This window comes from Zootoca vivipara, chromosome 1 (genome assembly GCF_965207765.1).
Source record: "Zootoca vivipara chromosome 1, rZooViv2.hap1.1, whole genome shotgun sequence".
NCBI lineage: Eukaryota > Metazoa > Chordata > Lepidosauria > Squamata > Lacertidae > Zootoca > Zootoca vivipara.
Genome location: NC_142582.1, coordinates 127866887 through 127890587, shown reverse-complemented (window position 1 = coordinate 127890587; position 23701 = coordinate 127866887). Strand labels below are relative to the sequence as shown.

The window sequence follows — 23701 nt, the reverse complement described above, 5'->3', positions numbered from 1 at the left end:
ACATGCAGCTGCTGGGTGACCTTGGGCTAGTCACACTTCTCTGAAGTCTCTCAGCCCCACCCACCTCACAGGGTGTCTGTTGTGGGGGAGGAGGGAAAAGGAGATTGTTAGCCGCTTTGAGACTCCTTCTGGTAGTGATAAAGCGGGATATCAAATCCAAATCCAAACTCCTTCAGGTATACTGGACCAAGGCCATTTAGGGCTTTAAAGGTCAGCACCAACACTTTGAATTGTGCTCGGAAACGTACTGGGAGCCAATGTAAATGTTTCAAGACCGGTGTTATGTGGTCTCGGCGGCCGCTCCCAGTCACCAGTCTAGCTGCCGCATTCTGGATTAGTTGTAGTTTCTGGGTCACCTTCAAAGGTAGCCCCACATAAAGCGCATTGCAGTAGTCCAAGCGGGAGATAACTAGAGCATGCACCACTCTGGCGAGACAGTCCGCGGGCAGGTACCAGATCTGGTACTCAGCCTGCGTACCAGATGGAGCTGATAAACAGCTGCCCTGGACACAGAATTGACCTGTGCCTCCATGGACAGCTGTGAGTCCAAAATGACTCCCAGGCTGCGCACCTGGTCCTTCAGAGACACAGTTACCCCATTCAGGACCAGGGAGTCCTCCACACCTTCCCCCCTCCTGTCCCCCACAAACAGTACTTCTGTCTTGTCAGGATTCAATCTGTTAGCCGCCATCCATCCTCCAACCGCCTCCAGACACTCACACAGGACCTTCACTACCTTCACTGGTTCTGATTTAAAAGAGAGGTAGAGCTGGGTATCATCCGCATACTGATGGACACCCAGCCCCAACCCCCTGATGATCTCCCCCAGCAGCTTCATATAGATGTTAAAAAGCATGGGGGAGAGGATAGGACCCTGAGGCACCCCACAAGTGAGAGCCCAGGGGTCTGAACACTCATCCCCCATCACCACTTTCTGATCACGGCCCAGGAGGAAGGAGTGCCCCTAACTCCCAACCCCTCTAGACTGTCCAGAAGGAGGTTATGGTTGATGGTGTCAAAAGCCGCTGAGAGATCCAGCAGAACTAGGAAACAGCTCTCACCTTTGTCCCTAGCCCGCCGGAGATCATCACCCAGTGCGACCAAGGCAGTTTCAGTCCCATGATGAAGCCTGAATCCCGACTGAAAGGGATCCAAATGGTCCGCTTCTTCCAGGCGTGCCTGGAGTTGCTCAGCAACCACTCGCTCAATCACCTCGCCCATGAATGGAAGATTTGAGACTGGGCGATAGTTGGCCATATTGGCCGCATCTAAAGATGTTTTTTTAAGAAGCAGTTTGATAACCGCCTCTTTCAGTGGGTCTGGGAAGGCTCCCTCGCAGAGAGAAGCATTCACCAACCCGTAAAGCCCATCGCCCAGCCCTTCCCAGCTAGCTTTTATAAGCCAGGATGGGCAAGGATCAAGGAGACAGGTGGTTGGTTTCACTCGTCCAAGCAGCCTGTCCACATCCTTGGAGGTAACAGATTGGAATTGATCCCACACAACTTGACTAGACAGGACTCTAGCACTCCCCCGCCCTGACCCTACTCCCACAGTGGAGTCTACCTCTTCCCGAATCTGAGCGACTTTATCTGCAAAAAACTTTGCAAAATAATTGCAGGAGATCATGTGGCCCGTACTGGGCCCTGATGGAGCAGGTAGTTCCGCTAAATTGCGAGCCACCTGAAAGAGTCTTTTGCTGCTGTTTTCTGCAGATGCAATAGAGGCGGTGAAGAAAGCCTTCTTAGCCGCCACTACCACCACTTGGTAGGCTTGACACGTCCGGTCAGCTTCAGAATGAGTTATCCGCCACCGGCGCTCTAGCCGTCTCAGCGATTGCTTCATTGCCCTCAGATCCGTGGAAAACCACGGGGCTGTCTGGGTTCCATGCAATCGGAGAGGGCACTTCGGAGCCAAACAGTCAATAGCCCTGGTTAACTCCACATTCCAGCAGGCCACCAGAGAATCGGCTGAAAGGCCATCAACATGGGATAAAGCATCCCCTACCACTCTGGAAACCATTTGGATCCATTAGGTGGCGGGGACGGACCATCCGAATCGGTCCCACCTCCCTGCAGAGGGGAAGGGTCGCGGAGAAGTCCAGTTGCACCAGGTAGCGATCTGACCATGGCACTTCTTTAGTTTCGCTTTTGCTTAGTGTCAGATCACCAACATCCATAGAGGTGAACACCAGGTCCAAGGCATGTCCGCGGCTATGAGTTGGGCCAGACTTATTCAGGGACAGCCCCATGGAGGCCATGCTTTCCACGAAGTCTCGAGCCGCCCCTTGTAAGGCTGTGTCGGCATGGATGTTAAAATCCCCTAGGACAACCAAACTAGGTGTCTCCAGGAGAACATCCGCCACAACCTGAAGCAGCTCGGGCAGGGAATCCTTGGTGCAGCGGGGAGGTCGGTACACCAAAAGGAATCTTGTACTGCCCTTTTTGCCCAACTTCCAGAATATGCACTCAGAGAACTGGGTCTTCTCCATAGGAGGCCTGGTGTAAACTAATGACTTCCTAAAAATTACTGCAACCCCCCCTCCCCGCCCACAAGGCCTGGGTTGCTGTGCATAAGAGAAACCTAGTGGACAAGCAGCAGCAAGGACAGGCCCATCTGCTTCATCCAACCAAGTCTCTGTTACACATGCCAGGTCAAGTCCTCCATCCACGATCATGTCATGGATGGCAGTGGTCTTATGGATCATTGACTTGGAACTGCACAGCAGCACCTTCAGGTCGTGTGGGTACCCCTTGCTGATTCCAGTATCCGTCCGGTCAAGACCAGACCCGGAGGCAGGGATATTCTTCAAACAACGACTAAGCCTGCCTCCTCGGTAATGACGTGGTCTGGTCTTAGCGTAACTCCTCCTCCTACCCGTGATCACTGAGATTGGTTGTCTCAGTGCATCCCCCCCCCCCCGTGGCACCTGCCCCAGACATTTTGTTGGCTGGGACCCACTCCCAGGCAGCCCTGACCCCTCCCCTTAAAATCAAATTAAAACCAATACAAGAAACAAACAAACAAACAAAACAACTAAAACAATAAAAACCAAAAACAATAAAAGTTACAGACACATCAAAATTACAAGCAGTGCAGCAGCGGCCTTGGTCATCTTGCTCTCCTCTGCACACATTCCAGTTTTGAGAATCCAAGTAAGACCCACCCTCCCCCTCTTGGCTGCAGAATCCACGGCTATTTCACAGTTTATTAGGAACTGCATAACTTAAAGAACAACTATTGAGTTTCTAAGAAATCAGCACAATGGCATATAATTATAAAAAGCTCAACAGAAGCCCCTGAGTGCAACTGATTTTTATGTCAGTCTCCACCTGAATGAAATGTTAAATTCTTCTCCATGGACATGTAGCAGACTGACTCCTTTGGGGCGGTGTTATTTTTGCTGTCTATTGTCTTTTCCTGAGCTTGCTTGTGGCTCCTCAGGTGCCAGTAATGATGATACCAGTTCAAACAGCACAGCTATCCAGGCCAGACCAAGGACCATAAAAAAGGCTGTGAGCATCCGGTATCCCTTAAAATAACCCCTGTTAGGGTTCCTCCCTGGAGACACAGACAAAAGCAACAAGAATGTGTGAGGAGGTGATTTAAAGGACCAGCCAAATCAGTTTTTCTAAACTTTGTTAGCTCACGTTCACACTATATATTTAAAACACATTTCTAACACTGAATTGTGGGAAGACAAACACAGATGGCCATGACTGATGGCCATCCAACCTCTGCTTAAAATACCCCAAGGAAAGAGAGTCCACCACCTCTCATGGGAGTCTATTGCACTGCCAAACCGCTCTTACTGTCAGAATTTTTTAATGAATGTTTAGTCAGAAGCTCGTTTCTTGTAACTTGAAGCCATTGGTTTGAGTCCTACCTTCAAGAGCAGGAGAGAACAAGCATGCTCCCTCTTCCATGTGACAGCCCTTAATATATTTGAAGATGGCTATCATATCTCCACTCAGTCCCTTCTTTTCCAGGCTAAACATTCCCAGCTCCTTCAACCATTCCTCATAAGGCTTGGTTTCCAGACCCTTGATAATCTTGGCCGCCCTTCTCTGCACATGTTCCAACTTGTCAACAGCCTTCTTAAACTGTGGTGCCCAAAACTGGACACAGTATTCTAGGTGTGGTCTGACCAAGGCAGAATAGAGTGGTACTACAGTATTACTTCTTTTTATCTGGACACTAGACTTCTATTGATGCAGCCGAGAATAGTGTTAGCTCCCCCCCCCCAAGCTGCTGCACCACACGGTTGACACATGTTAAGATTGTGGTCCACCAAGACCCCTAGATCCTTTTCACATGTGCTGCTAGTACGCCAGGTGTCCCCCATCCTATATTTGTGCAGCTGGTTCTTCCTGACAAAGTGCAGAACCTGACATTTGTCCCTATTGAAATACATTTTGTTAGCTTGTGTCCAGTTCTCCACTCTGTTAAGGTCATTATGAATTGTGATTCCATCTTCTGTGGCATTAGATACCCCTCCGAGTTTGGTGCCATCTGTACATTTGAGAACCATCCTCTCAATTCATTCAACGAAGCATTTACTGTATAAAAATGTTGAAGAACAACAGGCCCAGAACAGAACCAGTGGCACCCTACTTGTCACTTTTTTTCTAGGATGTTGAGGAACCATTAATGAGTACTCTTTGGGAAGGCTTCTGTAAATCCGGAACTGTTCCTGGAAAATAGGGATACTTGGAGGGTCTGTACTTGAGAAACTTAAAATATGGTTTGGGTTCCAAATTATAATCATTGCAAGTCATCATGTGTATGAAACCTGAACTGAGCTTTCATCTTCTTCGGTAGAACAGATTGCCACCAGTACCTTGAGGCCACAAATGACCTAGCTTTATCTGTACAACCAGTTAAGCCCACAATATCAAAGTATTTTGAAAGCCTTACCTACTAGATAGTCTCCAAAACCAATGGTGCTGAGTGTAATAAATGTAAAATAGATAGCTTCATGATAACTCCAGCCCTCCGCATGTTGAAAGAGGAATGCTGGCAAAACAAGAAACATTATAACTCCCATAGCCACGAACAAGAAAATGTATTTTGCTGTTTTCTGAAAGATAAAGAAAAGGAAAAGAAAAAAAGGCAGGTTTGATGCAATAGAGCTCAGTTTTCTTGGCTTCCAGCCATGCACAGGGATTTTAGACTACATTAACAGATAAATAACAGTTACAGGTAGGTAGCCGTGTTGGTCTGACGTAGTCAAAACAAAAATTAAAAAATCCTTCCAGGAGCACCTTAGAGACCAACTAAGTTTGTCATGGGCTGCATCAATAGGAGTATAGCATCTAGATCTAGGGAAGTAATAGTACCACTGTATTCTGCTCTGGTCAGACCTCACCTGGAGTACTGTGTCCAGTTCTGGGCACCACAGTTCAAGAAGGATACTGACAAGCTGGAACGTGTCCAGAAGAGGGCAACCAAAATGGTCAAAGGCCTGGAAACGATGCCTTATGAGGAACGGCTTAGGGAGCTGGGTATGTTTAGCCTGGAGAAGAGAAGGTTAAGGGGTGATATGATAGCCATGTTCAAATATATGAAAGGATGTCATATGGAGGAGGGAGAAAGGTTGTTTTCTGCTGCTCCAGAGAAGCGGACACGGAGCAATAGATTCAAACTTCAAGAAAGAAGATTCCACCTAAACATTAGGAAGAACTTCCTGACAGTAAGAGCTGTTCGGCAGTGGAATTTGCTACCAAGGAGTGTGGTGGAGTCTCCTTCTTTGGAGGTCTTTAAGCAGAGGCTTGACAGCCATCTGTCAGGAATGCTTTGATGGTGTTTCCTGCTTGGCAGGGGGTTGGACTGGATGGCCCTTGTGGTCTCTTCCAACTCTATGATTCTATGATTCTATTCTATGATTCTATGATTCTAGGTATGAGGCTCCAGGAGAGGGGATGGTGTCTGCTTTGCTTGTTTTTGCCTCCTCCAGACAAGCTGTAAGCAAGTAAGAAACCTTCGTTTTAGAAACAGGCAAGTATCTAAAAGCATTGGTCTGTCGTAATCCCGTGTTAGCTTGGCAAACTTGATTTTCTAAACATTGAAAAAAAATGGTGACGATTCAGTTTTTGTTCACTTGTACGTTGTTGCATACACCCTCGCACCCACTAACATTTTGGAGAATTAAGAACAATAAATTCCATGAATTTGAGAAGATATATTTTGCAAATTTATCCCAGAGCCATTTTCACTAAAGGCAAACAGCTGTGTTCCAAAAATATGTGCTTCTTGAAAGAAATAAGTTGGGCAGTATCTCTCATTCCTATTTGAAGGCAGAGCTCGAGTTTATCTTCCGCACTTAATTAGAAGGCATGATGATGAACATGTCTAATTTATTCTTGTCTTCCTCCTCTTATAGAGGCAGCCAATCATATATGCATATGTATATGCAATATAATAGATAGAAGAGGAGCCCTTCTGGATCAGGCAAGGGCCCATCTAGTCGAGGATCCTGTTCTCATGAAAGCTGACCAGATGCCCACAGGAATCCTGCAAACAGGACCTGAGTGCAGCAGCAGTCTATGTCGGCCTCAGTCTTGTGACTGGTAAGATCAGAAATCATCTCCAGATAAAGTAACTGAATTACAGTACCTTGTTTTCTTTCCCAAACGCTTTCTCAGCACAGCTTTCGAAGAGTCCTGAGATTAAAAAGCCAATATAGTTCAAGCAGATAAGGTTGAAGGGGATTCCAAAGAGAGCATAAATAACACAAAAGAGCTGACCTTCTTTCGTCTGGGGACAGAGGTTTCCATAGCCTGTTGAAAGATTAAGAAAGAGTTGCAAAGGACGTCAGCAACTGTCGATTTGCCAGTTACCTGCAGATGTTTCAGTTCTTCAAAATTTGTGACGCAGTTATTGGATTAAAAAAATGAATTACAAAATACTTATTTGTTTTGGGATAAATTTAGAAATGTATTTGATGATATGTCTTTGGTGATGAAATTGGGCATGCAAGGAGCGTCTTAGATAGAGGAACCACCATTGTGCCCAGGTTCCTGCCAACCTAGCAGTTCGAAAGCATGTCAAAAATGCAAGTAGATAAATAGGAACCGCTACAGCGGGAAGGTAAACGGTGTTTCCATGTGCTGCTCTGGTTTGCCAGAAGCGGCTTTGTCATGCTGGCCACATGACCTGGAAGCTATACGCCGGCTCCCTCGGCCAATAATGCGAGATGAGCGCGCAACCCCAGAGTCGGTCACGACTGGACCTAATGGTCAGGGGTCCCTTTACCCTTTACCTTTACCCCATAATAGCCCTGAAGGTAAGTCTTTAGGGCATCTGCAGTGAGGAGAGAACGGAGTTCCTCCATCACCATCATGGCTAAAATCAGTTGCAATTCCCAAGTCCCTAAAGACTTTAAGAATGCTCTAAGAATTTGATTTCTTTCCACTCCAGTGTGACCTGACCAGGTGAGAGCTGGGATGGATAAAGGTTAAGATCTACCTCTGATAGAGGGCTTTGAATCTTCTCTCCCTTATTCCCACCTTCCTTCCTTCCTCTATTTATTTGTTATCTATCTCTATCTATCTATATCTATCTATCTATCTATCTATCTATCTATCTATCTATCTCTGTGTGTTTTCTTTTACTTTATATCAGTTTGGTTTTTATTGCATTGTATGTTGAAGTTTCAATAAATAAGCAGCATGCTCCATGCATCTGTAAGGATCAGACCGAGTTGTTTTCAGCTGAGAGCCTATGAAGATTTTGCCAAGCACCAGGAATAACCAGAGAACCAATTAGAAAAGCAATAGTATCTACTGATCCAAATTAGCAAGTGGACAGAGCCAAGAAATGAAGTCTCCTGGGATACCTCAAGTTCAAAGGCTGAGAAACAGATACACCTTTTTCTTGTGTCTCAGAAGTGCTTTATGGCCTGCACTTGAAGTACGGATTAGTTTATCCCTAGCACATCAAGAAGAGGAGGCAAGAATACACAGAGGAATTATACCAGGGTCAGGATCCCTGGGTGCTTCACACGAGTAAGAGGCTCCAAACTCGGTGGCTGGTTTTTACTGAGTTTTATTATATACATATGTACAAGGCAGAGCTAAAAAGGCCATGACCGTTCAGTCCCAGTCAGAATCTGGAAGTGTCTGTTTTCGGGATTGCCTCCAGCGGAGTAGTCTTGGCGCCCTAAGGCACCTCCTCTCTTCCCGTCGCTTCTCCCCCCTGCTGGGGAGAAGGGGGAATGGTTGTCCCCTCCCCACCTGAACTACTCAACTGCTGCCCAGCCTCCCTGGCCACTGACACCTCCCATTCCACAGCACTCTGGTCAGACAGCATCCCCGACCACCTCCTCCAACTCCTCAAGCTCAGCACCACTCTCTGAGTGGGGAACGTCCGAGAGCCCTGGCACTTTCCAGCCGGGCTCTCTGCTGACCCCTGGAGGTCCCCTGACAACCAGAAAGATATGGAGGACTCATACACTCCAGGTGGTGTGGTTGCTGACCTTGAGCCAGGCATCCTGGAGCCTTAGAAAGCACTGCTAATAACAAGGCCAGTGGAAGTGATGAGATTCCAACTAAACTATTTAAAATTTTAAAAGATGATGCTGTTAAGGTGCTACACCCAATATGCCGGCAAGTTTGGAAAACTCAGCAATGGCCAGAGGATTGGAGAAGATCAGTCTACATCCTAATCCTAAAGAAGGGCAGTGCCAAAGAATGCTCCAACTACCGCACAATTGCGCTCATTTCACACGCTGCCAAGGTTATGTTTCAAATTCTACAAGGCAGGCTTAAGCAGTATGTGGACCGAGAACTCCCAGAAGTGCAAGCTGGATTTCGAAAGGGCAGAGGAACAAGAGACCAAATTGCAAACATACGCTGGATTATGGAGAAAGCTAGAGAGTTCCAGAAAAACATCTACTTCTGCTTCATTGACTACGCAAAAGCATTTAACTGTGTGGACCACAGCAAACTATGGCAAGTTCTTAAAGAAATGGGAGTGCCTGATCACCTCATCTGTCTCCTGAGAAATCTCTATGTGGGACAAGAAGCTACAGTAAGAACTGGATATGGAACAACTGATTGGTTGAAAATTGGGAAAGGAGTACGACAAGGTTGTATATTGTCTCCCTGCTTATTTAACTTATATGCAGAATTCATCATGCGAAAGGCTGGACTAGATGAATCCCAAGCCGGAATTAAGATTGCCGGAAGAAATATCAACAACCTCAGATATGCAGATGACACAACCTTGATGGCAGAAAGTGAGGAGGAATTAAAAGCTTTTTAATGAGGGTGAAAGAGGAGAGCGCAAAATATGGTCTGAAGCTCCACATCAAAAAAACTAAGATCATGGCCGCTGGTCCCATCACCTCCTGGCAAACAGAAGGGGAAGAAATGGAGGCAGTGAGAGATTTTACTTTCTTGGGTTCCATGATCACTGCAGATGGTGACAGAGGTCACAAAATTAAAAGACGCCTTTGTCTTGGGAGAAAAGCAATGACAAACCTAGACAGCATCTTAAAAAGCAGAGAATCACCTTGCCAACAAAGGTCTGTATTGTTAAAGCTATGGTTTTCCCAGTAGTGATGTATGGAAGTGAGAGCTGGAACATAAAGAAAGCTGATCGTCGAAGAATTGATGCTCATGTTCGTAGGTTCGAGAAGACTGTCCAACCATCTCGTCCTCTGTCGTACCCTTCTCCTAGTGCCCTCAATCTTTCCCAACATCAGGGTCTTTTCCAGGGAGTCTTCTCTTCTCATGAAGAGGCCAAAGTATTGGAGCCTCAGCTTCAGGATCTGTCCTTCCAGTGAGCACTCAGGGCTGATTTCCTTAAGAATGGATAGGTTTGATCTTCTTGCAGTCCATGGGACTCTCAAGAGTCTCCTCCAGCACCATAATTCAAAAGCATCAATTCTTCAGCGATCAGCCTTCTTTATGGTCCAGCTCTCACTTCCATACATCACAACTGGGAAAACCATAGCTTTAACTATACGGACCTTTGTAGGCAAGGTGATGTATTGTGTAGATTACTAGAAAGAAGTTGAAATCCTATGCAAATTTATTGGGAAGCACGTCCCACTGAATGCAAAGGATTGTGCTAAGAGGGACGGATTTGCATTGAGAGACTGGCATGGGGTCAGTTGCACCAGGTGGGATTTGAACTTGTTTCCTAGCCCAACTGCTTTTGAAAGGGTAGTTTTAATAATGGGTTGGCCCCGGAAGGGTGGGGAATAAATAACTATTCAGGGAATGTTCTCATTGGACATATAATAAATGAACTATTCATTTGGCCAGAAAGGGGAAGGCAAAGATGAGATGTGAAGGGTGATGAAAGATCAAAAGCAAAGCCTGCAGCTTAACACAATTTATCTAAGCGGGAGCAGTTGAATGCTCTGCATATTATATTCGGGGAGAAGCCAGAACCAAAAGACATTACCTACTGTGGCTAACACAGTGCCCACGAAGAAGAAAGAATTAGTGAAATCCCAGCTGCTCTGTTTTTCAGGATTGTGGGTTCCTTCTGGAGCTATTCCCATCCGAACATATCTTACCACTTCCTGCAATTGAATATTCAATATTCCAACAATAAGAATAGCCCCTCCTCTGATTATTACCAGATACCGCTAACCAAATCACAATGCATTCAGAAGGGAAGTTCTTCTGGATCAGTCCATCTTGTTCTTCCCCCAGTGGCCAGTCCAATGCTTATGGGAAGCCCACAAACAAGACTTGAGCACAACAGCCCTCCCCTCACTTGTCACCCCCAGAAACTGATAGGCATAGGGCTTATACACACTTAACTCTTCCTCCACTCTTTCCAGGCAAAGGACCGCACTCCAAGGGGTGCTTGTTGTGGTTTGCACAAAGCTTTCCTAGTGAAAACTGTGATCTATGTTTGAGTTGTTTCCTAGTGAAAACTGTGATCTATGTTTGAGTGATGCAGCGGTTTCACCCTCAAAGCTTAGTGATAAAGTAGACTCCTTACCAGGGCCGTCTCTAGGCCCGGCCTGGGTGGCGCAAGGCGCCAGGGCGCCTTGCCACCAGGGGCGCTGCTGCGCCCACCAGACAGCTGGTGTCTGAGCCCTATGGCTCCACCGCCGCCTCCTCTCTTTCGGCCCGCAGGAATCCCCTCAGCCGCTGCCCACTGAGCCACTGACATCTGCGGGAGTGGCGGTGCCGGGAGTGCCTCCCGAGGGGCCTCCTCCACATCTGGTGCCCGCCGCCCCACCACCACCACTCCTGGGGCACAGGTGACGGCGTGGCAACCACCTCCTGGTCCTCGGGCCGCTGTGAGCGCAGCAAGAGAGCGCAGGCGGAGGCAGCGGTGGACCGGTCATCCGGCCGGGGAACATGTGGGACCCAGAATTCACCGCTCACGCTTGTTTCCTCTGGTGCAGATGGTGGCCGCTGGGCCATGCGGCCTCCGGGCTGGGGAGGTGGCGGGTGCTGGGGAACTGCCCGTGCCTGGGGTGGAGAGGGATCAGTGGCGTGACCTGGGCTGGCAGCGGGACACCGCACAGCAGGTGAGGGGTGGCAGGAAGCCTGGGTTGGTGGCGCTGGGGACCCTGAGCCAGGGCGAGAGAGGAAAGTGAGGGGGCGCCTGAGGGACCTTTGCACCACGGCGCTGGATTTGCTTAAGACGGCCCTGCTCTTTACACGAGACTTGAAGACAAGTCTTGACTTGTCAGGATCCCAGCTAGGGCATTCTTTCAGCCAGAACTCTCTGGAACTCAGTTCCGTCACCTCTCAAGTAGGCTCCTTTGCCATTATAGGAGGAGGGAGGTGTTCATGGTGAGTTCCAGGAACCCCCAGAACCTCTTTTCCTAGAAAAATAGCACTGATGGCAACAGTGCTATTGATTATATATCAAGTTCAATACTAATGTTTCTCTCCCTTGAACCCAAGAGAGGGTTTGGTCTTCTTGCTCCAAAAACATACACTTTCGTAGCAATGCATAAATCATTACCCCTTGGCTTGCCTGTCTTCATAAATTCTTTTGGACAGAGTCTGCTTAGAGTATTCACTCTTCCATATGCTCAGTCAACAAAACAAAGGTGAGACAACTCCATCTCCCACCCTCTGTTCTAAGGCACAAACACACACTTTTCAAAGCAGTTAACCAGAAAATAATTCAGCTTTTCTGTGACCTTGAATGGAGTCACCTGTTTTGCAACTGCTATATGACGTATGTTCTCCTTTCTCTGATATATTCCTTGCAAAATACGTTTCCCAACAAATATAGTACAATCGTACCTTGGTTCTCGGACAACTTGGTACTCAGACATTTTGGCTCCCGAATGCCGCAAAGCCAGAAGTGAGTGTTTCGGTTTGCGAATGTTTTTTTATAAGCTGAACGTCTGCAGCCAATCGGTTTTTGAACCATTTCAGGAGTCGAATGGACTACGGGAACAGATTAAGTACGATAACCAAGGCTCGACTGTACAAATATTAACAACAACCCACTCTTTATAGCTGAATTGGAGAAAACATAAATTTGGGTTTTCCATGGCAATGATTCAGCTTTTCTGTGACCTTGGATAGAGTCACCTCTTTTGCAGCTGCTACATGACGTATGTTCTCTTTCCCTAATTTATATTATTTGCAAAATACATTTCCCAACAAATACAGTACAAATACTAACAAAAACCTGTTCTTTGTAGATGAATCGGAGCAAACGTCAATTTGGGTTTGCAATGGATTGCTGTTAACAAGCTGGTTTTCATGAGGAAAGCCCCAGAGCAACGAAATGGTGCTCAGACACGGAGCTTTCAATCATGGGCCCTGCCTGGAAAGAGGGGAGGAAAGCTCAGTGTGCATAAGCCCTTGCTGCCTCCAACAGTGTTGGCAGAACACAGCCCTAATGGCTAGTAGCCATTCATTGTCTTATCCTCCATCAATTTGCCTAATCCTCCATGGGGATAACATTTCACACATGGAAGGAAGGCTGAGTCCTTATGGCTCATGCTGGCCACTGATTCTGTCCCCACCTCGATTCCCACCTCCTAAACTGTATCCCCCCATATATATACTTTCTGACCTCTTAACCTCTGGTGTCATTCCACGGTCATCCCTTTTAGTCTTGCTGAAGTAATGACTTACCTCTATGAATACCTCCACCTCTTCAGGGCTGAGAGAGGTGTAGTTCAAAAAAAAATCTTCTTTAAGGCGATAAATTTTTTCTTCTTGTCTTTTGTAGTTATCATTCTCCAGAAGCTCAAAGACGAAGGCACCCATCACCGAGTAAGTTATGAGGCCAGCCAGCAGTAGGGTGCCCTGTGCCCTGCTCATATGCATGTTGTTCTGTGTGGGAATGAGAGCCAAGGAAGAAGCAGACACAAGAGCGAATATAGTTTAATAAGCAAGTCCTTATTTGTCTTAACCCAGACTCTGGGTCATTTGTCTTGACCCAGTACAGCTCCATAGCTGGGCACTCTCCATAGCTGGGCCCCAGCTTACCAAATGAATTTCAATAGGGACAAATGCAAGATCCTGCACTTAGGCAGGAAGAACCAGATGCACAAACAGAAGATGTTCACACATGGCTTACTAGCAGTACAAGTGAAAAGGATCCAGAGGTCTTGGTGGACCACAAGCTGAACATGAGACAACAGTGTGATATTAATACCATGAGATTTGTATAAATTGGCATCATTAAACATCAACAAAATATAGAAATCAGAAACCTGAGCTCACAGTGGGAAACTCTTTAAAGTGCTTTAACAGGGGTTCTCTGGACCTTGAATTGAGGTTCATACAACAAAAGATATTTTGAATATACTGAACCCCATTACGTTTGTTTAAAAAACGGCTATCTAAGGCAGTGTTTCCCAACCTTGTGCCTCCAGCTGTTTTCGGACTACAATTCCCATCATTCCTGACCACTGGTCTTGCTAGCTAGGGATGATGGGAGTTGTAGTCCCAAAACATCTGGAGGCACAAGGTTGGGAAACACTGATCTAATGTATCTAATTGTTGGAGATGTTTTTTTCATTGTCCTATATTGAAAGATTTTTGACAGAAGGTAACAGAAACTACCAGCAGAACTGTCATGGCTGCCAAGTCTCCCATTTTTCACCGGAAACCACCGTATATTAAACCGTTTCCCGCTGAAAAATCCCGTAAATCCCCCGGATTTCCTACCTGCCAGGGAGGCTCCATTTTGGGTCCTGGCGCCGCCCGATTTCCGGTGCCCAAATATGGGTAGCGCAGCACCGGATGTTGCTTCTACGCATGTCTGGACATGCGTAGAAGCGACTTCCGGTGCCGCGCCACTGCTGATCCCACATTTTTCAGCGGGAGACTTGGCAGCTATGAAAACTGTACGCAATAATCTTACATTTAAAGTACAAAATATCCTTTTGACATGGAAGCTCACAAAAGGACAATATGAGTTGACTCTCCATGCCCTTACCATGGCAAAAAGACGGATACTGATGAATAGGGAAAATAAAAACGAGGCTCCCTTCTACAATAACAACTCTGTAAAGCATGCACTTTTGGTTTTTTCCTCCCTCCCCCCTTTACTTTGCCTTTTACGCGGGTAAAATTTTTTCTAGAAAATGACATTGCAAGGAAGCTCTCAGAGGACAAAACCATATGTGAATATGTTGCTGGAAAAATGAATATTTTGAAAAATGTGCTTCATGTCATATAGGTGTATAAAATAAAAGATTATATTGACTGTGAAAAAAGAAACACTGTTTCAATGACATCTCGGGAAAGTCGGTCGGCGTGTTAGGACACTGCATGTCAAAAAGCATTTTCCTTTTCCGGGTCTTGTTTTGTTTCTTAAGAAATACAGTTCATTGGGAAACATGGAGGGAAAAACCCAGGAGGTTTTGTCATGGTGGAGCTAGTGTGTTTTCACACATCCATAACCAGCCCAGGGGTCATTTGGAGGAGGGAATTGAAAGGAGGGGAGAGGTCTTTGCTTGGCTCCTCACTCACCCTGACAGGGTCCTTCGAGTCCAATTCTTAAATTATCCACTTCATTAACTCCCCGGGATCTGATTGGAGAGTCTCAGTGGTTCCCTTTCACTGGGTAGCTATTTGGGAGGAGCAGCTTAACCCCCCTCATGGGCTCTATGAGGTCATGGGTATATTACCCTCTTTTGCTTACCTGGTCCTCTGTGAGGTCACCCCCCTCTGTACCTGCTGGGCTGCTGATAGCCTCCAGGTCTGAAAGGCTGGTAGGAAGATCAGGCCACAATATTTTAGAAATTTTGTTTGAACTATTGTTACGTCGAGCAATGGGAATGCTCATCAGATTTGCAGATGGCACCAAACTGGGAGGGGTAGCTAATGCCGCAGCAGAAAGAATCAGAATTTAGGGTTGCCATTTGTCCTCTTTTTCCAGGACACGTCCTCTATTTCATGAGCAATGTCGCCATAGAGATCCATAATTAAAAGCAGAAGTCAACATATGTGTCCTCTTTTTTGCAACCCTGCATTGAGCCCAAGCTAACAAAATGAATTTCAATAGGAACAAATCTTAGGTTCTGCACTTAGGAAGGAAGAACAAGATGCACAAATATGGAGGACACCTGGCTTACTAGCAGTACATGTGAAAAAGATCTCTTGGTTTTGGTGGGCCACAGGCTGAGCATGAGTCAATAGTGTGGTGCAGCAGCAAAGCTAATGCTGTTCTTAAACCCTCAGAATGAATAAATGCTAGGATTTTGATTAATTGGGATATGGATTAAAACATAAACTGCAGAGCTGTTCCAGACAGGGAATTCCTGGGCTGACTTATGCAAATCAACCTGGCTGACGTACAGCTACTATAGATCAATGCAAGGGAACTTCCCTCTTGCCCCTAAAGGTACAGGACCCCTGACTGTTAAGTCCAGTTGCGGATGATTCTGGGGATGTGGCTCTCATCTTTACTGGCCAAGGGAGTTGACGTTTGTCTGCGGGCAGTTTTTCCGGCTCATGTGGCCAGCATGACTAAGCCGCTTCCTGCAAAACCAGAGCAGTGCATGGAAATGCCACTTACCTTCCCGATGGAGCACTTCTTATTTATCTACTTGCAATTTGACAGCTAGGTCGGCAGGAGCTGGGACCGAGCCCCTAGGTGTGAACAAACACTGGGGATTTGGGAGTTTGCCAGGGAACATGCTCTTGGGAAGGACAAGGGGTTTCTGGGAGGAAGAAGGAGGGGGGAAGGAGAGATCCATCGTGGAGAGAGAGGCAGAAGGATGCCTCCACTGCTACCTCTTGTACTGACCATGCCGTAAGATCTGGACTCCTTCCACGCAGACTGAAGGTGTAAATAGCTCCATAAAGTCTATTTCTTAAAGTATGACAGTTTCCGCCTTGTCATCTATTCTCCAACGTGGCCCTAGGCTACATCAACAGAAGCATAGTGTCCAGATCATGGGAAGTAATAAATGTATCAAGAGATCAAGAGTCTAGAAGCCAAGCCTGATGAGGAACGGTTGAAGGAACTGGGTGTTTTTATTCTGAACAAAAGGAGATATGAGAGTCATCTTTATGTTCAGGAGGAGCCAGCCATTGAACCACGCTCAACATAGAGGGTGCCCAGCCCCCTGCCCAGCAAATATGGAGGGGGCTGAAGACCCTTCTGCCCCTATAAGTTGGGACGCCTGTCCTAAATGCCGCCAGCTGGCATACCATAGTAAACAGCTGACTTAAATCAAGTCAGATCTTTGGCTCATCTGAGCATCACCTACACTGGCTGGCAGAAGCTCTCCATGGTTTTTAGTCTGGAACATTTAGCATTTAAAGCATGTGCCCTGCCACTGAACTGCAACCCTTCCTCATCTCTTGAGTAAAGCAGGATGTAAGAGACCCTAACTACAAGAAGCTGAGCTCTCTTCTTTGGGACGTGTGGCCATTGTGTTGCTTTCCTCCTCACGAATGAGAGGAGGGATGCATACAGAGAAATCCACACCCAAAAGGGTTTGCTAAAACCCTGTGTGAAGGACACAGCTTTGCTTCAGTTTTGCCATTGCCTCTACCTTTTGCTCATCAGGCTCTGTGCCTCAACCCATGCGGAATCAGCAAGAAGTCCCAAAATATGTAGTGTGGTAGAAGAGCTGGGGGGGGGAATCACATCTGGCAACCAATGTGCCCCTTTGGTTTAAGATTATGCTAAATACATTGTTCCTGGCAAATGAGCCACCCTAGCCGCTAGAGGGCTGTGAAAATTTGTGTCCTGGGCTTTTTAGATTCGTCTGTGGGTTAAACCACTGAGCCTAGGGCTTGCTGATCAGAAGGTCAGTAGTTCGAATCCTTGCGACGGGGTGAGCTCCCGTTGCTCGGCCCCAGCTACTGCCAACCTAGCAGTTCGAAAGCTCGTCAAAGTGCAAGTAGATAAATAGGTACCACTACAACGGGAAGGTAAATGGCGTTTCCGTGTGCGGCTTTGGTTTGCCAGAAGCGGCTTTGTCATGCTGGCCACATGACCCGGAAGCTGTACGCCAGTTCCCTCGGCCAATAATGCGAGATGAGCACTGCAACCCCAGAGTCGGTCACGACTGGACCTAATGGTCATGGGTCCCTTTACCTTTCACCCATGTAAGTATCTGAAACCCAAGGGTTGCCCCATCTAAAATATATCAGCATATTATTTTCAGCTGTCTAGCCCCACTAATTCAAAAAAATTGCTGTGCTGTACTCTTAAGAACATCATCAACACCCCAAGATGGCTTGCTTCCCCATTCTGTTTCCAGGGAAGACAACAAGGAACCTTGCAGCACCTTAGCAGAATGAAACAAGGTGTGGTGGTGACCTGATTGATCTCAAGGTTCCCCACTCCAGCTGCTGGGTCCCTAGTTGCGAGGCTGCATCCATGCCATATATTTAAAACACACTGCTTCCCCCAAGGGGTCCTGGGAATTGTAGTTTGCTTCTGGCAGAGCTACAATTTTGGTGTACACCTTCCAGAAGCCCCGCAAGGAGATCTGAAAAACAGAATTTCATAGCAGAATCCTATTAATATTCACTCAGAAGGAAGCCCTCTTTGTTTACACCCAAAGTAAATGTGCATTGGATTGCTTGGCAAATGTGGCCCTCCAGACTTCCTTGGGCTCTGGCTCTCATCTGCCCCAGATCAGAAGAATCTTTATTTGCATCAATCACTAGCCATAGCAATAAAATAATAAAATAAAATAAAATAAAACAAAACTACTGAAGCTAGAGGTAAAAAACCTAGCTATACAAAATACATTTTGGAGGTTTACATTAATAATCAAATAACCATCATGATCTTCATGGAGGGAAACCACCAGAGAGGAATTCAAACAAATAGCCAGCATGTGCAGAGACAAAGTCAGAAAAGCTAAAGCACAGAATGAACTCAGGCTTGCTAGAGAGGTTAAAAGCAACAAAAAGGGCTTTTATGGGTATGTCCGTAGCGAAAGGAAGAACAAGGAAACAGTGGGGTCACTTAGAAGAGAAGATAGTGAAAGGCGAACAGGGAACAGAGAAAGGGCAGAACTCCTCAATGCCTTCTTTGCCTCAGTCTTCTCCAAAAAAGAAAACAATGCCCGACCTGAAGAATATGGAGCAGATGATTCAGCAGAGGAAACACAGCCCAGAAGTAAGGAGGTAGTACAAGAATACTTGGCTAGATGTATTCAAGTCTCCAGGGCCAGATGAACTAAATCCAAGAGTATTAAAACAACTGGCAGAGGTGATTTCAGAACCACTGGCAGTTATCTTTGAGAATTCCTGGAGAACAGGCGAAGTCCCAGCAGACTGGAGGAGGGCAAATGTTGTCCCTATATTCAAAAAGGGACCCAGGTGGCGATGTGGGTTAAACCACTGAGCCTAGGGCTTGCTGATCAGAAGGTCGGCGGTTGGAATCCCTGCAACGGGGTGAGCTTCCGTTGCTCGGTCCCAGCTCCTGCCCAACTAGCAGTTTGAAAGCACATCAAAGTGCAAGTAGATAAATAGCGGGAAGGTAAACGGCATTTCCGTGCGCTGCTCTGGTTCGCCAGAAGCAGCTTTGTCATGCTGGCCACATGACCCGGAAGCTGTCTGCGGACAAACACCGGCTCCCTCGGCCTATAGAGCGAGATGAGCGCCGCAACCCCAGAGTCGGACACGACTGGACCTGATGGTCAGAGGCACCTTTACCTTTACCTTTATTCTAAAAGGGGGGAAGGGAGGACCCAAACAATTACTGCCCAGTCAGCCTGACATCAATACCAGGAAGGATTCTAGAGCAGATCATTAAGCAAACAGTCTGTGAGCACCTAGAAAGGAACGCTGTGATGGGTAATTTTTTTCCAATTTCCAATTTCTAGCCACTAGGACTCTTACTGCTACTAATCCACACATTAACAGTGTTCTTTTTGTTGTTTTAATATCTTCTGGTATGTTTAATAAGAATATTTCTGGGGGTTTTTCTGAATGTATGTTTTAGTAGTTTTTTGAGTTCTTCATAAATCATATTCTAGAGCAGATCATTAAGCAAACGGTCTGTGAGCACCTAGAAAGAAACGCTGTGATCACTAAAAGTCAGCATGGGTTTCTGAAAAATAAGTCATGTCAGACTAATCTGATCTCATTTTTTGACAGAATTACAAGCCTGGTAGATGAAGGGAACGCTGTGGATGTAGCCTATCTTGATTTCAGCAAGGCCTTTGACAAGGTGCCCCATGATATTCTTGTAAAGAAGCTGGTAAAATGCAGGCTAGACAATGCTACCATTCAGTGGATTTGTAACTGGCTGGCTGACCGAACCCAAAGGGTGCTCATCAATGGCTCCTCTTCATCCTGGAGAGTAGTGACTAGTGGGGTGCCACAGGGTTCTGTCTTGGGCCCAGTCTTATTCAACATCTTTACCAATGACTTGGATGATGGGCTTGAGGGCACCCTGAGCAAGTTTGCAGATGACACCAAATTGGGAGGACATGATCACACTTCAAAATGACCTTAACAGATTAGACAACTGGGCCAAAGCAAGCAAGATAAATTTTAACAGGGCAAAAAAAATTTGAAAGGCACAAATACAGGATGGGTGACACTTGGCTTGAGAGCAGTACCTGTGAAAAGGATCTAGGAGTCTTGGTAGACCACAAACTTGACATGAGTCAGCAGTGTGATGCAGCAGCTAAAAAAGCCAATGCAATTCTGGGCTGCATCAATAGGAGTATAGCATCATTCTAGATCAAGGGAAGTAATAGTACCACTGTATTCGGCTCTGGTCAGACCTCACCTGGAGTACTGTGTCCAGTTCTGGGCACCACAGTTCAAGAAGGATACTGACAAGCTGGAACTTGTCCAGAAGAGGGCAACCAAAATGGTCAAAGGCCTGGAAACGATGCTTTATGAGGAACGGCTTAGGGAGCTGGGTATGTTTAGCCTGGAGAAGAGAAGGTTAAGGGGTGATATGATATGATAACCATGTTCAAATATATAAAAGGATGTCATATAGAGGAGGGAGAAAGATTGTTTTCTGCTGCTCCAGAGAAGCGGACACAGAGCAATAGATTCAAACTACAAGAAGATTCCACCTAAACATTAGGAAGAACTTCCTGACAGTAAGAGCTGTTCGGCAGTGGAATTTGCTACCAAGGAGTTTGGTGGAATCTCCTTCTTTGGAGGTCTTTAAGCAGAGGCTTGACAGGCATATGTCAAGAATGCTTTGATGGTGTTTCCTGCTTGGCAGGGGGTTGGACTGGATGGCCCTTGTGGTCTCGTCCAACTCTATGATTCTATGATTCATCATCATCATTTTTAATTTGTATACCTTCTTTCTATCTTACAATACTCAAGACGGTTTACAAGCTGAAGAAAATGTACATCTTATAACAATCTAATGCAATACAAAAATGTGATAATAAAACATATCTTTAAAATAGGCAGCCTACATCAGAAAGGTAACATTCAACAATCATTAGAATAGTACAGTATTAAATAATAATAACAACATGAAAGTTAAACAGAAATCCACTCAACAGTTACAATAAATTATTTCTAAACTATAATCTATATATATATAAATGTAGGAATTGTGCACGCGGATGAAACAGCCTTTCTCCGTAACCGCTGAACTGTAATGTAACAAATTTGGCCACAACGTTCCATGTCCATCAGTGAGGGATCTGGCATAATAAAATTCCAAAAAAGCACAGCTTTCCCACCTGAAATAGTGAATAAACATCATCAACTAAGCAACTGAAACCACCAAGGCGGCCATTACAAGACCCCTAGGCCCCTGCCAGGCTGCTAGGCCCCCACTAGGCCCGGGGGGGGGAGAGGGCGAGCACCCAGATCGCAGGCCGCAGCACGCCCTTTGTCTTATTTAGGGCCATAGGCCCCTGCCAGACCTCCACTAGGCCCGAGGGGGAGCGCCTGGATCGCAGGCTGCAGCAAGCCCTTTGTTTTATGTAGGCTCCTGCCAGGCATTCAGGCCTCCACTAGGCCCGGGAGGGAGGGTGAGCACCCGGATCACAGGACGCAGCACGGCCTTTGTTTTATGTAGGCCCCTGCTGTAGCACCCTGCTTGTGGTTGACACTTAGCTGGAATGAAATATTCAACGCAGGAATAGAGAAATTAAAATAATAATTTATTTGTCAGACAAATAAATGAGAGGCACAGTGGTATAGTTACCAAAAAGCTCTGCCTGCTCTAGCCCTGCTGGTCAGCACTTATATTCCCTCAGCCCAGCTCCCTTGCTCCTCCTTTTGGCTGCCTCTGTCCAATCAGCTTGGTTGAAATTCCTATTGGCTGTGTGCTAGAGCCAATAATAAAAGATTTCCTATTACCTTTTATGGGAGACAAAGAGCTATATTTCCTTCTATCATAAATGGCAGACAAGTAGTCATATATCTTTACATTTGCCTAAACAAGGAACCTTAATTACCAGATCACCTTTGCCCTTGCATTCCAAAACAAATGGCTAAAACAAAATGATTAAAACAGATGGCTATGGTAATAAATTCTATCTAAACAAAAGCCTGGATGTGCATTCCCACACACCCAGGAGCCATAAGAATCAAACATAAGAATCTAACATTTCTTACTTTCTTAATCCTTTGCATAATTCCATTAAGCCAACAAATCTCATAAAAGGCACATTGGTTTATAATAGTATACAATATAACAGAAACTTTCAGAAAAGGTTTGTGTACAAAAGACAGAGGCTTGAAAGCAGAGGTTTGAAAATACTCTTTAGAAATGAGCCCCCCCCTTTCCTTCCCCCAGCTGCTTTTGTCATTAGCCCTTCCCAATTGCTTCTAATATTCTCAGTAAACCTTATACTTTAGAAAAAATAATGGCTAGGACTCTCTCATGGTATCACTTTCTGTTAAACAATATTTACCAACTCTTAATTAGTGTATTTGCAGCTGGATTGTATTTTCTAAATATGCAGGGTCATCTCAAGCCAGTCATTTTAACCTTTTACAGCCTGAGAGGCTGTAAAGGTCTTTTGCTTGCCATAAATCAGGGGGCCCTAGCAAGGAGAGCAGGAAAATAAACAAACAACAGTTAGAATGCTTTAGCCGGCTGGAGCAGCATTAAACATTTGCAAACATATCTTTTAAATTCATACAGGCCTCAATCAGGTGCCTCACTGCCAGGCCATCAGGCCCCCACTAGGCCCAGGGGGGGCGCCCAGGTCACAGACCGCAGCACGGCCTTTGTTTTATGCAGGCCCCTAGGCCCCTGCCAGGCCACCAGGCCCCCACCAGGCCCGGGGGGGGGGGCTCTCCTGGCCATGCTAGGCACATCACAAGGGGGGTTGTGAGGTTGTGTGCACATTACTAAATTGCCTTGATTTGGGGCATCTTCTGTTTCTGCACAAAGCGTGTGTTGCTGCCACCTGTGCACATATATGCGCATATCGCCCTAGCAAAGCTATATTTAGCTAATCTTCTTTATGGTGTGTTTCATCTCCTTTTTTCTTTGTCATCTAGTGGAGGCCTGAGGTCTTAAGCATTCAGGGCAGCTATACTTCAAGGGCAGCTATACTTCAGGGGTGGCCAACTCCCAGTTTGAGAGCTTGATCTGGCCCCCAGACCATTTTTTTCCTGGCCCTTCAGAACCCTCCACTGTTTTTGGCAATGGCACATTGGGTGGGTGAGGCTCAGCGCCCTGGTGGGATGTCCTGGGAGGGGCAGCTTGCACACACACACACCCATCTATCTTTTGATGAGTTGGGGTGCAGCTGCCACCTCCACCTCAGCTGGTCTTCACTTCTCTGGTGAGGGGAGAGGTTGTGTCTCTGTGCATGTCTGCCTGTGTGTGTGCACATGTAGGCATTCACACATGTGAGGGTGTGCAGTGCTCACTGGAAGGCAAAGGCCAGTGTGGTCCTCAAGACAGAAAATTCCACCACCTCCCACCAACTATACATGGGGACCCCTTGAAAATGCCCCTTAGAATCATGGAATCATAGAACTGGAGAGTTGGAAGGCGTTCTGAGGGTCATCTAGTCCAACCCCCTGCAATGCCGGATTCTCAGCTAAAGCATCCATGGCAGATGGCCATCCAACCTCTGCTTAAAAGCCTCCAAGGAAGGAGATTCCACCACCTCCTGAGGGAGACCGTTCTACTGCTGAACAGCTCCTACTGTCAGAAAGTTATTTCTGATGTTTAGTTGGAATCTCCTTTCTTAAGACTTGAAGCCATTGGTTTGAGTCCTCCCCTCCAGAGCAGGAGAAAGCAAGCATGCTCCCTCTTCCACGTGACAGCCCTTGATATATTTGAAGATGGCTCTGATATTTCCCCCAGTCCCCTCTTTTCCAGAATA

General features: G+C 46.3%; 1 protein-coding gene across 1 annotated transcript; it reads right to left on the bottom strand.

Moving 5' to 3' along the window:
* Nucleotides 1-3391: 3391 nt before the first annotated feature.
* On the bottom strand, nucleotides 3392-17145 carry LOC118097858 (potassium channel, subfamily K, member 16-like). Its single transcript, XM_035141133.2, has 6 exons — nucleotides 17119-17145; nucleotides 13074-13274; nucleotides 10411-10531; nucleotides 6613-6776; nucleotides 4915-5077; nucleotides 3392-3558 (listed from the first exon to the last, which is right to left on the bottom strand). Exons 2-6 carry the CDS (start codon nucleotides 13266-13268, stop codon nucleotides 3392-3394), a joined length of 810 nt encoding a protein of 269 aa, XP_034997024.1. The 5' UTR covers nucleotides 13269-13274; nucleotides 17119-17145.
* Between the last annotated feature and the right edge of the window lie 6556 nt (nucleotides 17146-23701).